The 19,524-nt window shown below is 37.0% G+C and overlaps 2 protein-coding genes across 2 annotated transcripts in view; both read right to left on the bottom strand.

Annotated features, from left to right (window-relative positions):
- Positions 1-11,084, bottom strand: part of rab11fip4a (RAB11 family interacting protein 4 (class II) a) — a 41,376-nt gene extending 30,292 nt beyond the window's left edge. The window contains exons 1-3 of the mRNA XM_019067680.2: positions 10,807-11,084; positions 5,092-5,179; positions 2,444-2,529 (exon numbers count right to left, since the gene is read on the bottom strand). Coding sequence (XP_018923225.1) covers positions 2,444-2,529; positions 5,092-5,179; positions 10,807-10,959 — 327 coding nt within the window. The 5' untranslated portion in view covers positions 10,960-11,084. The remainder of the gene's footprint in view (positions 1-2,443; positions 2,530-5,091; positions 5,180-10,806) is intronic.
- Positions 11,085-15,116: 4,032 nt separating this feature from the next.
- Positions 15,117-19,482, bottom strand: LOC109049971 (coilin-like). The gene is made up of 7 exons (XM_042722649.1): positions 19,158-19,482; positions 18,034-19,063; positions 17,362-17,451; positions 17,190-17,237; positions 17,031-17,100; positions 16,789-16,877; positions 15,117-15,326 (listed from the first exon to the last, which is right to left on the bottom strand). The coding sequence occupies exons 1-7, from the start codon at positions 19,406-19,408 to the stop codon at positions 15,267-15,269; spliced, it is 1,638 nt and encodes a 545-aa protein (XP_042578583.1). The 5' UTR covers positions 19,409-19,482; the 3' UTR covers positions 15,117-15,266.
- Between the last annotated feature and the right edge of the window lie 42 nt (positions 19,483-19,524).

Raw genomic sequence — 19,524 nt, 5'->3', positions numbered from 1 at the left:
CATGCTTGGTCAATCTGATCAGCTGTCTGTAACCTTAATCTCTAAAACATGCTGTGTGCACACTATGATCCATACAACAAAACGCACACACATTCTTAAGACATGCATTTACACAACATTGGCGTGTTAGTATGGCAGGGTCCCTTTGTGACAGCAATCATACTACACTGCTGTGATCAGGAAAAACCTGATATGACTGTGCTGCCCGACCAGTGAGGACACAGAGATTGCACAGTATTAGCAAATGGCAGCTTAATTGCATTCTGGTTCAGTTAGAAAATATGTCCATGACTTTAAACACATATGAAATTCTGTGATAGAAATATTATTGCCATCTTATGGTGTCGTGTTAACCGTCAGAGCAAAAATTAACATTTGAATGCTTTTTGTTTTTGGAAAGAAGGAGAGGGAGAGAAAAAAGGTGCCCCGCAGAAGATCAATGCAGAGCTTCAGTCCAGTGTTTATTTGAAGTGCTAATAGAACCGTTTGCAGCAGAGCAGAGAAAGAGCAAAGAGCAGTGCAGTAAACAAGGGAACAGACTTCACTTGCACATCCTCACATGACAGCAGTCCCAAATTTAGCTATAAACTTAATGTTTCTCTCATTTCTCTTGCTATTTTTTCTCTTTCAGGTTTTCATACTGGTGTCATTATGTAAGCAGTATATAAATGACAATATGGTTATGAAGCTCATCTTTACATTCCTAGTGTCAGTGAATGTGTTTATCAGACTGTAGAGGAGGTCTGTTCACTTCTGCTGCTGCAGCTGCTTCAGTTTCAGTGTTTAATATCCACATGATCCAGCTTATAATACCAATTATATTAGATCAGTATGCCATATGTTAAGCAATAAATCTGCATAATGCCATTTTTGAGCAAATTTCTAATCCTTGTTATTCACGTACATATATAACACTATTTCCAAAGTGTTGCTGCATTGCTTATAAAAGCCTTTTCTATGTCTGTTATAGCTAAATTCATCTGTTTTCTTTCCAAACACTGCCACCTAGTGATGATGCAACACTCTTGCAATAACCGGTTTTAACCCTAATATTAGAAACAGCTCTTGTGCAGATGTGATATTAACTGTAATGAGGGAATCTATAAATTGAGTAATAACAGTGAAAATGTTTTCAAAACTAGGTGTTAATACCCAATTTAAATGCTGGTTCATTAAAAAGAGCAAGTAAAGTTTTATATCAAAGTACAGCAAACACCTTATAGTTTCTACCATGGATGAAAAAAAAAAAAAAAGAGGACGACACTGGCACAGTTATAGTATTGTTTGTTGACTGCTTACCAGCAATACATTCTGGTATTAACAGTTAAGTGGCATGAAACAGTCTCACTCTTTTTTTACTGCACAAATTTTTTGTATATTCCCTTTAATATTTTTGGTGCATTTTCCAAGAAGAAAAAGACTAAGACTACATCTTACATGCAAACATCTGCTCAAAGAGCATTTTAATTAGCTTTAGGAGCACACAGGCATATGGATGACCTCACAGCCAATAGACATGCATTTGGATTTTGATATCAAGGTCTTTAAAAGCTCTAATAAAAACAAAGTGTGTGATTAATTGCATCTTAATAAATCTAAATATCTTTGTGTACAGCAAGTGTCTGTGGATGTCAGGAATCCCCTCCACTCTGGCTGTTTGACGGACAGCTCCATTGAGTCATATACAGCATGTTGACAGCAGCCATTAAAACATCCGGTGTCAGGTTAAAGTTTTACAAGGCTTAAACTGTAACTCAAGCAGCAGCCTGTGAAACAGTGGCAGTATGGATTGTTGTTTATATGTGAGTGAGAGCTGATATGCTAGGGATGCATTTTGGCTCCACTTACTCTCATCTATCAAGTTCACATAAGCAAAGCACTGAATCTGTACTACCGAAGCAGACAAAAGGAAGGTCGTTCCATGTTATATCAGAGAACAATAGATGCCTCTTTCCATTAAGTGTCATAATGCATCTAGACACACTGCCAACAAAAACAGCAGGAGCAGGAGTGCATGATCCCCCAGGAAAGTGAGTCAAAACCTGTGCAACAAATATATTAGCCTGGTTCAAGCCAGCCATAGCCAAAACAGTGCTACAATTCATGCTATTTATTATTTTCACAAATAGGGCATAAGTCAAAAACACTTTCTTCTATATTATTGAAGCTAATTCCACTGAAAAAGCATTTCTCTGTGCTAACACATACAACAACATTTTCAACCATATAGTCATCTCCATAGCCAACTTTTAGAGTTCTAGTAACTCGGAAATCCTTAATAATATGGTCAATGTTTATTAATTTAATGCGGTGCAATGACAAACAAGCAGTGTTTTCTGGGGAGCAGGACTTTTTTTTGTGTGGAGCAATGGTATAATTGCACATGTCATCTGGAAAAGAAAAAAACAGCATCAACTAGCCAAACACTCAGAAATCGGCCCACCTGATAGTAGTAGCCATTGTCCGTCTGGTATGACTGTGCACTGATGTTGGGGGTCCCAAGTGCTGTTTTCAGGATCTCCTCACAGCCTGAATCACAAAAAGAAAAATATTTGGCCTGTCAAGACACGTCTCAAAAACAAACAAGAAAGAGTTCATGCCCAGTTATTATCACAAATTCCATGATTACTCTGCAAATAAATAAATACATGGACATGAAATATTGATTTGAGTTGCCTGTATTTTATAAAAATGATCTGTGTATCATAAAAAAAATAGACCAATAACAAGATGGCTATTGTTTAAGTTTGCATCACCACTACTACATAAGTTTAGATGGATTTTAATGTATCTATTTATTTTTATAAGAGAAAAGATGCTTCTCAGATATACACTGACTAATTCAAGAAGCGCAGCTTTCTCACTCAGACACTACGGCTATTTCACTGTATGTATAAATCAGCTCCTGTCACTTTAAATGTATTTCTTTGTTTGACGACATCTTGTGTTTTCTCAAACCAGGCTTGAATTATTGAACTACACCCACTGTAAAATTTAGAGATTCTTTGCTCCACTTATGAGAGCCCAAAAAATTGTCAAGATTTACATTTTAGATCAAAACTAAAGTTCTACACTAGATATCATGTTGGAAAGGGGAATCGTTCTCTTAAATACATGGCTATGTTGTTTCTCAAATATACAAACCCATTTGCAGAAATACAACAAGCTAAGTAAAATCTCATGAATAAATAACACACTGAGAGGCACAGTGAAGGGCAGCCCAGGCCTCTGATCCATTTATAGTCACATAACATGAAATGTACTGAAGGCTCAGTGCTCTGTGTGACATCTCAAGTGGGCCACAGCTCGCCTTGGCTCCGGGAATGTCCCAAATGGGAACATATTGTGGGCAATACATAAATATATAAAGCCATGCACAATACGCCTGTTTTAGCAGAGCAAAGACAGACCAATGGTGAAACAGTGGTAACTATCCTACACAACACACAACAGTGCAGTCTCCTTTGGGACCTCAAAAGGACAAACATAGGCTTTGGCTTTGTAGACTTGCTGTGCGTGCGTACGGGATTGGGAGATTCATTAGGGAATAAGTGAGTGGGAAGACCACTGGGACTCATTAAACACAGGACACTGGGGGACAAAGTCTTTGGGCCTGGAGCCCATTTGGCCTGCCTACAGTATGTCTCCCTCTTCAGCCGCTTCCATAGAGCGCTGGCACACAGACGTCCTACCAAGCAGCATATGTGTCCCTGGCTGACAAATGTAACCCTGTTTACTGCGCTCTTAATGACAGTGAAATAGGGAAGGGAGTAAGTGTCTTAAAACAGCTATAAATAATGTGAAATTCGAACCATGATTACACAGTAACTTCCCATAGTGATGCTTGATGCTATAATCAGGAATCACGTCCCCCCATCTTTTAACTGTGAAGCCCAACCCACGCTAACACGTGAATTACTAGCTGTCGTTATATGAGAAAATGTTTCAATCTGATAAATGGTTAATTAAAGGCACACCCAGAAACGCTCGTAATTTGTTGTTCATATGTGGTTATTTTCAATTAAGCAGATCAAGAGTGTTCTGTGGTGAAGCAGAGATCTCTAATCAGATTCTGCTCACTCAGGCTATTCATTATCCCTTACTATTCTTGATTTTCACCAGACACAGAAGTCAATGCAGAATGCTAAAAAGACAAGAGCTGTGTGTCTTTATCTACCTTTGGGTTCTTCTGATCAACAGTTCAATAAAATAGAGTGATAATACTAGTCTGGAGATAAAATTGCGTACATATTTCTGGAATGATGCACAACATGCTCTTTTTAATTCGGAAACATCTCGGAAAGTGTCTGACTAAAGAAACATAGTGTCTAGCAACTATGCAGAACCTTTGAGTTTGGCACACTTTGTGCTGAACTTAACGGCTGTGTGTGTATGATGGAACAGAAGTATTTGATGCCACAGGATGAACATTTAGGGCTTAAAAGGAAGTTACAGAACATATAAAAATAATATTTATAATCAGTATTTTTGTCGATAAGCAAATTTGCATACTTTTTTTAAGTAAAGTTAGCAATAAATATTTTCTTAACCTATTATTATTAATAACAATAATATTTTATTTCAATGGGGTAAGGCAGGGATTCCAAAAGTTTTTCAACAGCCAAACCAAAACATTTATTTGAGGTATTCCCAAAGATTTTAGGTTAATATTTTAATATTAAAAACATATTTGCACATTCATGGTTCTCTGATGTTGGTGATGATCAAATGATATGCAGTTAAACAAATAAAATATTCTGATTATATTACATTATTTTGTATTTTAAAATTATTCATTTGAATTTGAGATTTTTATGATTTCATTAATAACTAGCTTTTCCTAATCTCATGAACCACCTGCAGTTCTGTCCTGAATCCCAGTCTGTGAAACCTGGGGTAAGGTATACAAAATAAATTTAATTTCCAATAAAATAAATTTTTGTCGAAAGAATATGAATATAGCTAAGTTATTTTAAATAGTGTTTTTGTAGTCAAATTTCAGAGATTTTTATTCTGATGTTTTTAGAATTCAGATTCATCAATGGTATTTATGGGCAAGAAATACTGCTCAGAAGAGAACTGTCCTCTTACCTTTGATTGCAAACACTCCATGACAGAAATCTTTGAAGTTAATTCTGCCATGAGCGTTAGGATCCAGGTACTTGGCAAACTTCTTCACCTAAAAAAAAAAAAAAAGAGGACATTAGTGAGAACGGTAACCGCAAAGTCACCTCGATGAGGAGGATGATCACATGTTCAGTATGGTACCTTACTATAAATAAATGAGGGGATGTGTGCATTATCAGTGGTGAGCTTCACCTCCCACAGATGAAGCACTAGAACAGATGCCGTCAGTACATGTCACCGCTGTCAGCAAGTCTGTGGTAACAATGATGGACAGCTGTCAAAGTGAAAAAGACGGATCCCGACATACTGCTGACATGATGTGGCAAGACTCGCTTACTCAACTCAGACGATTTGCCTTCAAAACATTTGGTCAAGTGTAGCTGTATTTCTGAAAACAGTGAATACTGTATTGCTCAGAGGTTGCTTTTTCATGGCTAAGGAGACTTAATGGAGTTCTCTGCCATGTTTAAGTCTCAAATGTTCGTGTCTAACATTCCCTAAACAAAACAAACAGACCATTGTTAACATTTAGTCTGTCTAATCTTATCAAACTAAACTGAACAGCATAGCTCAGATAATCTGGTCTTGGAAGAATCTAATGAGAAATGATCATAGCAAGTTCATATTGAGAGTTCATTATATGAGATTACTAAATTTTTTTCATCTTCACTGGATCCGGAGTTATTAAGGAGATCTCATTAGTAATTTTTCTTTCCTATGGGAAGGTTGCCCTTAAGGGCTGCCAGACATGTTTATGAGAAAACATTCCATGGTAACACAGAAATCATCGTAACTGTGATTCCCACTTCACACACAGCCCCGTCACTCAACACAACAACGTCACTCCTTTCTAAATATATTCTCCTCCAAGAACAGAAGAAGTGTTCTTGACAAGTGCTCAGTCTTGCAGTTCTTCTCTCATAGCTGCTGGAATGATTCACCACACTGCCACAGAAATAGAGGTGTTTAGGACAGAGAGCTGAAACACAGCAGCCATGAAAGCAGGTAATGCATCTCTGTGATGGTGAATGCACACACCAGGAAAGAGGAACACACGTGGGCTAAATAAATCACTTGCCCCAAATGTCTCTTCTACCGCAGCTCAGACAGAGAGAGAAAAAAAATCAGAGAAACATACAGAAGAATGAAATCTACATGTTCACTAGCGTTTGGGAACATTAAGTTGTTGTTTTTTTTGTACACTTTTAGTCAGCAGGATGCATTAAAATAAACAAAAGTGACATTTATAATGCTTCAAAATGTTTCTATTTAAAATGTCCATTTTTGGATGAAATGTCCATTTAAAGATGTACTTTAATGCTGTTGTGTTCAGTTTGCATAACTAAAAACTGGTTACATCAGCAGAAATAAAAAATTCACACCACTCCATGTCCTTTTTGTTTCTTTGAACTCACTGATCAAGCAAGAGTCTTTCATCAATCTTCATCTTCACAGTCAGACACGTGAAGCATTAAGCACCATATTTATTTCCAATTTTGCATTCTGCTAGGTTTGAGCTTAGAAAGGTCATATAATGTCTGTGAAAGATTCAATTAAAGCTCAGTGGTATGCTGTTGACCCTCGCATCTTGTCACTGTGTGTTCTGTCAGGGTCCCTGTGAAGCAGTGCTGTTGATAATGAGCGTTGTATCAAGGTCTCAATGTTAGCAACCGCTCTTCAGGGCCGCTCCAGTGCAGGCTGTGGGAGGGGATGGAGAGCACAGACACACATGTTCACCACACGTTCTGCACTGAAACATCCTCACGCTCTTCATGCATACCAATCACAGAAACCTCATACAGCATCAGGAAACGGACTGGAGGAGGAGCTGGAGAAGGGGAGGGGAGCCATGAGAACGAGGAATAAGGAATGAAGGTGAAGACTAGATGGAGGGTGAAGAAAAAGGTGACCCATAAGAGAAAAAGGAAAGGGTATGAGATAATAGTGAATATAATATAATGAAAATAGAAGAAGGGATAGACAGAAGGTGATGACATTTAGAGATATGGTTCTAAAACCAATATAAATAACGGATTAGAGAAAAGAAACGGAGGAGGGATTGGCGAGAAGCCCTGCTAAAACTAAGAGACAGTCATCACAAACATTCAAGCTGCTATCATGAAGTGCTCCTCACAACTGTGAGTCAGAATCTGTGACTAGCACCATGCAGAGAGACCAGTCATCTGTGACTGCACTTCACTCTCACACACAGTTACATCACTTCCTTCTGCACAAAGCACTCAACTGTATCACTGCAACTGGTACAACCTGGGACAAAAACATTTGCTTCTGACTAATGATAAAAGCACTATTTTATAGCCATTTTGTTCATTGTCCTTTAACAGGATTATTATAATTATTATTTTGGCATATTCAATTGTATTCCATTGTGATAGAAAGATCCAGTTACATAGACATAAACAATAAAATAAAAATAATAATAATGCACACTACCGTTCAAAATGTTTTTTTTTTTTGTTTTTTTTTTTTTTTTTTTTATGGGAATAAATACTTTTATTCAGCAAGAACACATTAATCTAATAAAAAGAGACAGTAACACATTCATAATGTTTTATATTAAAAACAAAACCACTAAAATAAATAATTTATATTTGAAATAAATGCTTTTCTTTTTAACTTCCTATTCATCAAAAAATCCTGGAGAAAAAATAATAATAATATATATTAAGCAGCACAACTGTTGATAATAATAATAAATGTTTCTTCAGAATCAGCAGCAAATCAGCATATTAAGAATAATTTGTGAAGGATCATGTGACACTGAAGACTGGAGTAATGACGCTGAAAATTCAGATTTGCATCACAGAAATAAGTTATATTTCAAAATACAGTATATTAAAATAGAAAACAGTTATTTTAAATTGTAATATTTCACAATATAAAGTTTTTCTATATTTTTGCTCAAATAAAAGTAGCCTTGGTAAGCACAAGAGACTTCTTTCAAAACACCCCAAACTTTAGAAGCGGTAGTGTAAATATATAAAGAACAAAAACACAACACAAATCCAAGCTGAAAGCCCATCGCTACTCCATATCTAAAAATTCATTATTTGCCCTCTACACTAAATTTGGTGTGCATTTTACCAATCCCAAACCATAGTGTACATTAATAACACACAAAAAAATAAACATTTACAAAAAAAATTAATTAAAAATATAATTAAACAACATACAAAAATACCATGAAAAAAAACATACAAAACCACTTTAAAATCATCATGTACATAACACTTTTACAAAATGTTTAAAAATAAAAAACGTCAAACAATGTTTTAAACTAACATTTAAAACATCTGAAAATATGTACTTTGCACAGTTCCATATTATAATGCTCACTTACTGTAACTGAGAGGTGATTACACACAGCTAAATATTGTGCATTTGTCTAGTGCAGTGGTAATGATTTTGGGTTGTTTTTGAATCTGTAAGGTTTAGAAGGACGACTTTTCATGAGTCCTTCCCCTTTGTGCCCACTATCAATCAGATAAAATCACCCATTTGTGCATACTGCTCAACATGTTCAGCAAGCAAAACGGTCACATGACCTAACACGCTATAAAAACATGAAATTTGATTTTCATTTCTGAAATCAAATTAGATAATCTGTGTGTTTAATAATCACATTAATAATCTAGATGTGCAGTACATGAACCTATGGCCAAATAAGCAGTGCACAACATCAAGATTTCCTGAAAAAGCGAACTGAGGCAGGTTGCTCATTTAGTTTTTCATTACTGCCGTCCACTGAGACTACAGAGAGTCATTTTAAAAATGTCAAAGAGCCTTGAGGCACCACAATTCATTATGGATTAAACTGAATGTGTAAAGGAAGCCAATTAAGCATCTTAATCAGCTGAATAAAAAAGCAAGCGTCAACCAAAAATGGCTGCACATGGTTCAGCACCACACAGTTCAGAAAAATGACTATAATTTGTGTCTTGTAGAGAAAATACATCTGATACGGTCAACCAAGAGCACCAAAATCTCAATCTCAAAATACCCTGATAAATCCAGATATCTTTGTCTAAGTCTATGTAACCTACAGATCCCAAACAACCTGCACTACATCCTTATCTTAAACAGCAGACTGCTTTAACTGAAAGGAAAGCTCTTTTCAGCATCCTTAGATTGCTAAATATGGATTGCCATGGTGACAGTAAAGGAAACGAGCATTTTTATAGCCGTTATTTCTGTTTGTATTGAGCCTTCATACCAGCCTAATGATATGAGAAAGCACATTCAGGGGTCCATCTTCTTCTGTGTTATTCATATAAAAAAAAACATGAGCGAGTGACTAAAAAAGGCCTACACAGGCAAACACAGTCTGACCCAGTTGGGCTGAAGAATAATAGGCGTCTCTGCAAATGAGAAAAAGATAATGAGGATTACCCAAAACACCTGTGATTCCTGTCATTATGTGGTTTGTTTTGGTCACGCTCTAAATACAGGGAAGCAGATAAGCTGAACTGACAGAGCAACTCAACGGTCACCATGAGAGGGAGAAAGCAACAGCACGTTTTAAAGCAGCATGAAATAAATCCTTATGGGAGTCAATCATGTTTCTATTATGTTGCCACTTCAAATAGTTCTACTGCATTCATTAATAAATCTATTTTATTGATGAAGAAGTCCACAGACACAAGCTATATGTTGTTATCAGTAAGCTTCTGAGTGAATGCAATAAACCGCACTTTCAACCAAAAGACACAAACTCATCATCTGATATTCAGCAGGAGCAATACTCACACAGGGCAGTGGATATTGACTAGTCACACTGAGGAGAGATGCTCTCCATAAGACAGATCTCTAGACAAAAGCATTTATTGGCAGTCCGTCAAGAAGCACACGTTGAACTACACAGCCGAACCACCAGAGATAGAAATGCAAGGTAAAAATCTACAGTTCTGCATTGCTTGAGACAACAACTATTCTATAAATGATAGAACATACATAACATCATAATCAGTTGTAAAAAAAAAAATAATAATAATAATCAATGGTTATTTTGATTAACAAACTAAAATGGTATGAATTCTCCATGCCCTTGTTTACACAAGTGCATGATCCCATTTCGCAAAATACAATGTTACATTTTCCATTAAATAATTTTCTGAATTCTTTGAATTATAAACAGATTAAACTCTAATTCTATGAATTTTACCTTCATGTTAAGTACGTTTTGCATGTCCTGTCAACTATCCATTTTCTCATTTTAACTGGGTTATTGTGCAATTAATATTGTGATATATTGCCTACATATTATATATATATATATATATATATATATATATATATATATATATATATATATATATATATATATATATATAAACATGAATAGTTGAATCTGTAAGTGATGCCTGATGACATCACAGTTGATGAAGGAGAGTGAGGAGACAGTTGTCTTGGTTACTTGGCAGAAGAGCAATTATTAAACTGCTAAGATCCTACATAAAACTATAGCAACATTAACGTCCGGCAACAATTATAGAGAATAATCTACGTGGATAAACCAACCTGTTTGCACAAATTTGAAGAAAGTGTTAACTTAATCCCAGAGATTTAGGGGTAAAATACAAAAGTGCTCTGCAGTATTTAAAGACAAACCTCGCAGAATTACGGAAATGAGTGAATGATTATATAAAGAGAGATTCTTACTTCGTCTCCTTGGCCGAACTGTAGACCGAGGTCCACGAAGTGCTCAACACGAATATATCCGTCAGCATCCTCGTCGCACACGTCGAACACTTCTTTGAGCTTCTTCAGGAAGACCAGCAGCTGTTCTTGGTCGGGGAGGACGTTGCCGTCCATCGTTGTGACGAGGCGCTGTTAAATGCTCTGTATTAGAGAGACTGTGCTGCTGTGATCGCGCTCGCCATCGTCTCGTCCTCAGCGCTCAGTCTGGCATCAGCAGCATCACTTCAGTTCAGCTGGAAGAAACCATCCGCGCCTGCGGGGGTCGCGCGCGCCAGCCTGGGTTAGACGTCACGTATGACGCGGACGTCTAGAGTTCGCTTTGATTGTTCGACGCAGCTGACATAAGTGTCAACGAAACTCACAGATTGGATTTTTTTAATCATTTTAAGCTGATCCCGTTTAAAACAAAAGATATACAGTGACTAGATTATCAAATATGTCTGTTCCCGTGTCAGCACTGCTGGATGAATATCAGTTCAGAATATTATTCATTAGGCTACTCAACAGAATTGCGTTTTATTGTGGATTGAATACTTCAGACTAAAAAGACAATTCGTTTGATTATTATTCCTATCAAGCATCTCATATGAAACGTAAGGATTTTATATATATAATTATGTTGGCTTGGCACAAGCCAACATACTGTTATGCTATTTAAACTTCCTATTATTATTATTCTTCTGAGAATTAATTTATAAAACGCTACTCCTCCTAGGGCTTTAAAGCCACAAGCCCCAAACTTGGCAGAGACCTGGGCCCCGGGGTGTAGTTTTATGCTATATCTTTTTATACTGATCAGACTTACATTTTTTTATTATTAATTTTTATAAGTCAGAAATCTCCCATAGACTCCCATTATCTGAGAAAAATTGCGCATCTAGAGGAGCAATTCCCGGGACTGAGGGAGGAGTCTGCCTTAGTTTCATGTTTAAATCGGTTAAAAATACAATAAATACATTAATTTATTTCACTCTGACAAGCTAAAACAACATACTTGAATATTACAGGGGTCAGGGCTTATTAAAAATGTATATCTGGCCACAAAAGAGAGAGAAAGACGAGAGAGAATTCACCGCTCCGTTCAGCGAGTGGTCTCACAGCGGGCTCACAACAAACGAATTTATTCTTGTTTAAGACCTTTTAAAAATAAAAATATTACAGCGATTGCACACAATCCACCCATTAGAACAAACCAAGAGCTAAAAGAGGGTGTTTTTGAGCTGTTGAAGTTTGAAAATGAACGATTTGCGTCAGCTCTTTTGACAGCGCGAGACGGCGCGGCTTCTCGTGCAATGACACAACGAGCTCACAACAAACGAATTTATTCTTGTTTAAGACCTTTTAAAAATAAAATATTACAGCGATTGCACACAATCCACCCATTAGAACAAACCAAGAGCTAAAAGAGGGTGTTTTTCAGCTGTTGAAGTTTGACAATGAACGATTTGCGTCAGCTCTTTTGACAGCGCGAGCCCCGCGCGGCTTCTCCTGCACTCGCACTACAAGCTCACAAGAAACGAATTTATTCTTGTTTAAGACCTTATAAAAATAAAACTATTACAGCGATTGCACACAATCCACCATTAGAACAAACCAAGAGCTAAAAGTGGGTGTTTTTCAGCTGCTGAAGTTTGAAAATGAACGATTTGCGTCAGCTCTTTTGACAGCGCGAGACGGCGCGGCTTCTCGTGCAATGACACAACGAGCTCACAAGAAACGAATTTATTCTTGTTTAAGACCTTATAAAAATAAAATATTACAGCGATTGCACACAATCCACCCATTAGAACAAACCAAGAGCTAAAAGTGGGTGTTTTTCAGCTGTTGAAGTTTGAAAATGAACGATTTTGCGTCAGCTCTTTTGACAGCGCGAGACGGCGCGGCTTCTCGTGCAATGACACAACGAGCTCGCAAGAAACAAATTTATTCTTGTTTAAGACCTTTTAAAAATAAAATATTAAAGCGATTGCACACAATCCACCCATTAGAACAAACCAAGAGCTAAAAGTGGGTGTTTTTCAGCTGTTGAAGTTTGAAAATGAACGATTTGCGTCAGCTCTTTTGACAGCGCGAGACGGCGCGGCTTCTCGTGCAATGACACAACGAGCTCGCAAGAAACGAATTTATTCTTGTTTTTTAAGACCTTTTAAAAAATAAAATATTACAGCGATTGCACACAATCCACCCATTAGAGAACAAACCAAGAGGTAAAAGAGGGGTGTTTTTCAGCTGTTGAAGTGTGGAAAATGAAGGATTTTGCGTCATCTATTTTGACAACGCGAGACCTCGCGGCTCCACAACGACCTCACAACAAACGAGTTCATTCCTGTTTAAGACCTTTTAAAAATAAAAATATTACAGCGATTGCACACACTCGACCCATTAGAAGAAACCAAGAGCTAAAAGTTGGTGTTTTTCAGCTGTGGAAGTGTGGAAAATGAAGGATTTGCGTCATCTATTTTGACAACGCGAGACCGCGCGGCTTCACAAAGACCTCACAACAAACGAGTTTATTCCTGTTTAAGACCTTTTAAAAATAAAATATTACAGCGATTGCACACAATCCACCCATTAGAACACACCAACGGCTAAATTCAGATTATTGTGAGCTGGTAAATTGTAAAATTGAATGATTTGCAGCAGACTCTCTGACGGCTCGAGACTTCAACACTGGCATGGGGAAAAAGGTCTACATACTGAAACTATAGCCTTTTACATTAAAACACTCCAGCGAATCAGTACAAAACAATTAGAAGAATATATTATAGAGATTAAAATGAGTGCTGGTGAGATATTTTTTTTTGTCTTAAGGCAGAAAAAGACATTGCATCGATCTCTCGAGTTACAGAGGACGCTGATTCTATCTTTTCGGTGCAAAAACGGACAAATCACATAAAAGAGTATTTCAAAATACATAATAGCTTGGCGAATATAGACGAAAACAGCCACATGAATATAAACTGTAGAAAAATAAATCGGAAATGGATTATGATACTGGATTTGAATATTAAAGTGACTGCATTTACCAGCTGCTTTCTGTCTTCAATTTTAATCTATAAAAAAAAAAACAGACAATCATTCATCTTGGCTGCTTTTTTTTTATATATGTCTATATTTTGTATTGTCAATAATAAATATTATGAAAAAAAATAACTGTTGTAATTTTGTCATCATTATATAGTTTATGTATTATAATTGCAAAAAAATAATTTATCAACTCACATAGTTATCATTCATCACTGCTTGAAAATGTAAGTTGAAAAATAAACTCTTAAAGCATGAAATAAGCTACAGAATCAGTAAATTCTATATTATATTATCAGTGAACTAATCATTAAACATTTGTAATCATTCAAAAAAATATTGGCCCCTTTCATAATGTTGTTCAGAAATGAAGGCCACAATGCTAATGTTATCTACACGATGGCGCCACAGGATAGCAAATACTTCAATATCTGTTCAAAGATTTTAAAATGTTTCATTTATGTGCATAAATAAAAAAATGCATATACATGCATTCTATTTCATAAACTTTAATAAAGCCCAATATAGTATTTATGCAAAAACTGTAATCTACTAAGTACCATTACTTTTTTCTTATTTTAATAGTATTGACAACATATTTCTCAAGTTATCACACATAAAGTGATGAAAGGAAACTATATTACTTATCTATTTTCATATATATTTTCACATTGTTTCTTTTACCTTCTGTGTTGTTGCCTACAACACTTCAGTTAGAGGACTGAGAAATAGCAAACAGGGGAAAAAAAAGGCATGACTTATTTCGCATGCAGCTAGCCAAACCTGTTGAAGCTGTTGTCATAGCCTAGGCTTTTTATTGGAACAGAAAACAGCAAGGGTTCATAGAAAAATACTGGTTGGAAGTTTTTTTTTTTTTCGACCAAGGCAGCTCAAGAAGGTTGGACACACAAGTACAGTGGCTCTTTTGGCCCAAGGCCAAGCCAACATCAAAGTTAGTTCACTAACTTTACATTCTAGTTAAAACTGTAATACAATTTCTCTGTATATAACAACCTTTGCTTTTACCTACCGATGATCCTAAAAGAAAACGCTCCTGCAGAGTAAATTTACTTATCAAAAGCAACAAAAATAATACTGTTTACACTAAGTGCAAATGCTGACAAGTGATAATCACACATGTAAAAACTACAACTAAAGCTAACCTCTAGTTTTGCCAATAATGTTGGCTATTTGCACTCACTGTATAAACAGACACTGATAATAAATCAATCACCCATACTCCCATATAAAAAAACCAAACTATTTATTGAATTGACATTGGGAATAAAATAAAAGTTAATACAATTGTATGGAAATTAGCTGTTTCAACAAAACAGCATTAAAATAAAAAGGTTGTCCGTATAGGTCAGGCTCAGGTAACAAGCTTCGTGTGACCATCATCCAACATTCTCCAGAATGAGCCGGGGCTCCAGAAGAGAATCCCAGCGCTCAGTCAGCTGCAGGAAAGACATCAGAGAAAGGCTTGTTTTAGCCTACCACAGCAAAAACTTGTACGAATAACTGCCCTTATTCACTTCAACAATTAAAAGGGATAATCAGAAGGCAACCTCTGTGTTGGATTGGGGGACGGGGTTTCAATCCAAACTACAAAAGAGGGTTTAGAGCTTTGCCATACAGTGCTTGCAACAGCACTGTTAGGACACTGCATGTGTTCAACATGGAGTACGCACTTTTATACCCCTTTGAAACTCGTGTCAAGTGTGTTTCCCTAGCAAGTTTTGTAATTAGGATCCTTAATCTGAATTTAAAATATGACATGAGTCTGAGAAATAATTAGTCACAAACACTCTTCTTACTACAAGCAATTTCTTACTACAAGTCTTGCTGATATCTAAAACATCTCCCCACCACTGAAGGTAATGGCAAAATGTAATCTTGTTAGTCTATGTGTGTTATATAACTCATATTAATCACATACTCACTTAATGCCACCAAGTACATTTGCCTTTGTTAAGTAGGACCCCTGAGCAGTTCATATGTATCCATAGTAAAAACTTTTTAATAAATAGATAGATCTGTCCCTGAATTCTGATTGGTCAATTCAATGTTATAGCCATTCTAAAATCCATGTGATGTGGGTGTGAACATGATGTGTTTTATTATGTAACATTTAAAGGAATAGTTCAACCAGAAATGAAAATTCCTGACCATGTACTCAACCCTCAGGCCTTCCAAGATGTAGAGGAGTTTGTTTCTTCACTGGAACAGATTTGGAGAACTGTAGCATTCCATCATTTGCTCACCAGCAGATCCTCTGCAGTGAATGGGTGCCATCACAATGAGACTCCAAACAGCTGATAAAAACTTCACAATAATAATTCCAGTCCATAAGCAAAAAAAAAAAAAAAGCTGTTTGTTTTAAACAATCATTAACACGTTTTAAACAGTCACTTCTGTCCAAAAAACGAGTCCATAATCTATAATGACGCTTTCTCCAGTAAAAAAAGTCCACTCCCTATTGTCCTCTTACACTGAAGTGTTTTCGCTTGAGAACCATGCGTGCATATTTCTCCCCTGATTTAGAAGAGACAATACTTTCACTGGAGACACAATATTAGAGATATAACACTCATATTTAAGCCTGAAGCAGCAGTTTAAAGTTGAAAATGTCTTAATGATGGATTTGTTTCTTACAAACACAGCTTGTTGCTTCAGAAAAGATTAACTGGAGTCATGTGGATTATTGTGATTTTTCATCAGCTGTTTGGACTCATTCTGACGGCACCCATTCACTAAAGAGGATCCATTGGTGAGCAAATGATGTAATGCTAAATTTCTCCAAATCTGTTTCATGGAATGAAGAAATAAACATCTACATCTTGAATGACCCGAGGGTGAGTACATTTTAAGAAAACGTTCATTTCTGGATGACTATTTCTTTAAGAGAACATGAAGTACCTGTGATCCATGTGTGACCGCATACTCCACTCTCTCGGATCCATCAGCGTTCTCATACACCAGATCAAACTTGCCAGGTTCAGCTGGAGCTAAAAGACACATAATAAAATAAAGTATCGCTGCAGAAAGAAGAGTCCAATCTAGTGTGTAACAAAGCAGCTGTACATCCAGGCGTCAAATTTATATAACTGAAACAGTGGCAATACCAAAAAAAAAAAAAACACATAACATTTTGGTGGTACCTTGAGGTTGAGAGAGCAGTTCAAGCTCCATCACTTTTGTTTGAGGATTGAATGCAATAATCTTCCCTTCCTAAATAACAACAGCAAACTGTTTTTAACACAACATCGTTTACATTACACACAACACAATTTACATTAAAGACGTGTATAATGGCTTACTTTATAATCAGACACCTCCGGTGTGTAGTTCTCGGTCAGCTCCAAAAGCTTTAAGACAGGAGAGATACATGAAAACTCATCACAGACAACTCAGATGTGGTCACTGAACCTACCAAGATATATATAAAAAAACTGAAGTGTATCTATTATCATTCATCATATCACATTGTACCTTAAAGGCAATTTTTTGGCCCACTGCAGGGGGAGCTGCCAGCAAGGGTAAAGCTGCGTAGTCCCGTTTGGGAGTTATTTCAGGTGGATTCTACAAGAACACACAACATGAACTGCATGGTTAGTGATTAAAGTGTCAATAAAAAAATTAAAACTTATTTATTATCTATAATAAATATTATTAATTAATAAATACAAATGACTTAATTTTAAAAAACGATAGAAGGAAAAGCATAATACTAAGACCTATTAGATGAAAATGTTGTCCAGGTCTAGACGTATGACAGAAATTATGAAGATGTTTTATCAAGAACAAGGGTTTTCAACCTTTACTGACCAGCATAAAGAAGCTAGATTTTAATCAGTGTTTCTTTTTACAAAATGTTTTATTATATTAATAAATAATTTATATTATATTAAAAAAAAAATGTTTCTGAGAACATCTAGCTTTTTACGTAAACAAAAAAAAACACTGATAAACATTACATAATGACCTGATAAGCAAACAAATTTCAAGAAAGTCTTAAAAATTAAATGGTTTATGATTACTATGTCTTATCTACAGCTCCCTGGTTGAAAACCCTAGATTTAGAGGCCATTTCTCTGGCAGTTCTTCTACAACAATTTGGGCAACAGTAACTTCTTATAAACCACATCTTCAGATTCATCTCACCTGCAGAATAAAACTTTCATTAGTCAGAGAATCGTTCTGTTTCTGCCGCTCGCCATTTTCATAGCTGAAGTGAAAGTCTTGTTTCCACGGTGTTCCCCTGGCCCTACCAAAACCTCCTCTCCCACTGCCTCGGTTCGCCCCTCGACTTCTGCCTCTCTCCTGACCTCTTGTGTGTCCCCTGTCCCGGCCTGCTGCCTCGCTAACACCGGGGCTCACACCAGCAATTTTCAATCCCATTCCTTGCAGGTTTGGCTTCTTAATCACAAGCTCTATTTCACTGGCCTCAGAGTCTGAGCTCTCTGCCTTATCCTGGGGCTCTTTAGACACAGAAGACGAGACAGACTGAATTGTACTTGAGGAGGGCTGAGTTGCTACTTGTGATTTCTTAGCTGTAGGTTTGACTTTGCTGGGTGACGATGAGGAGGAGGAGGATGAAGAGGAATCTGTGGGGCTCTCTCTACGTTGTGGGGTCTGTAGCGGAGGTTTTGAGGTTGTGCTAGATAGTTTAGGAGTAACAGGTAGTGGTTGTGCAGGAATGTTGCTTTTGGGTTTCTCTGTGTCATCTAAAGACGATGAATCCGATGATGAGCTTTCTTTCCGTGGCTTTCTGGCAGCGTCATTCTGTTTGGGTTTAGGTTTTGGTGGAGGGGCCTTATTGTGAGACTCGTCCTCACTGCTGTCCGAAGAACTTGACGTTGGTTGCCGAGTCTTTCTACGAGTTGTTTTGTCACTGGCAGGGACAGCAAAAGTGCTTTTTCTGTTGTTTTTAGTAGAAGAGGGGGTTTCAATGATCTTTTGAGGGGTGGCTGACTCTTTCACCTCTTTCTTCTTCTTTTTCTTCTTCTTTTTGGCATCTTCTACTGGTGCAGAATCATTGATTTGCGCATCTGCATGCTTCTTTTTTTTACTTAGACCTTCACAGATCTGCGTCTCATCCTCTCTCCCTCTTTTCTTGGTCTTTGAGTTTTGTGCTTCAGAGCTCTGGTAAGCCTCTGCTCCATTAATATAAACAGGACTGGATACCTTCACCCTGTCAATAGGCATGATAAATAAACACTTATCAATATTAAACTCATTTAAACCAGCATAAACGTTCACCACATCATTGTAAATACAGCTCTTACCTTATACCGTCATTATCACGAACTATATAAATACTTTCCGTGGAAGGCAGGTAGCAATCCTCAATAAACAAGTCTAAAATTGTCCTACGGCTGTAGCCGAGCTTTTCTTTTATGATGCTGGAAAGATCTGCGACAACGCGGCATTTGTTTAAGTCCACCAGCAACCAACACATCCGACATTCAGGTGTCGCGGGAGGAGGATAATCAAAGTACAATCTAACCCTGATAGAATTGAGACTGGAGCTGGCCATGCCTGAGCAGTGTATCAATGAGCACGATGGAGGCGCTCACTGTTTTAAAAGGGGGCTTCAGTCACGCTGTCACACACTCTGCTGCTCTCTATTGGTGTGGAAGAGAATAGCTGCTG

This window comes from Cyprinus carpio, chromosome A3 (assembly GCF_018340385.1).
Source record: "Cyprinus carpio isolate SPL01 chromosome A3, ASM1834038v1, whole genome shotgun sequence".
NCBI classification, from domain to species: domain Eukaryota; kingdom Metazoa; phylum Chordata; class Actinopteri; order Cypriniformes; family Cyprinidae; genus Cyprinus; species Cyprinus carpio.
The sequence above is the reverse complement of the archived record's forward strand: the minus strand, read 5'-3'. Positions and strand labels throughout refer to the sequence as shown.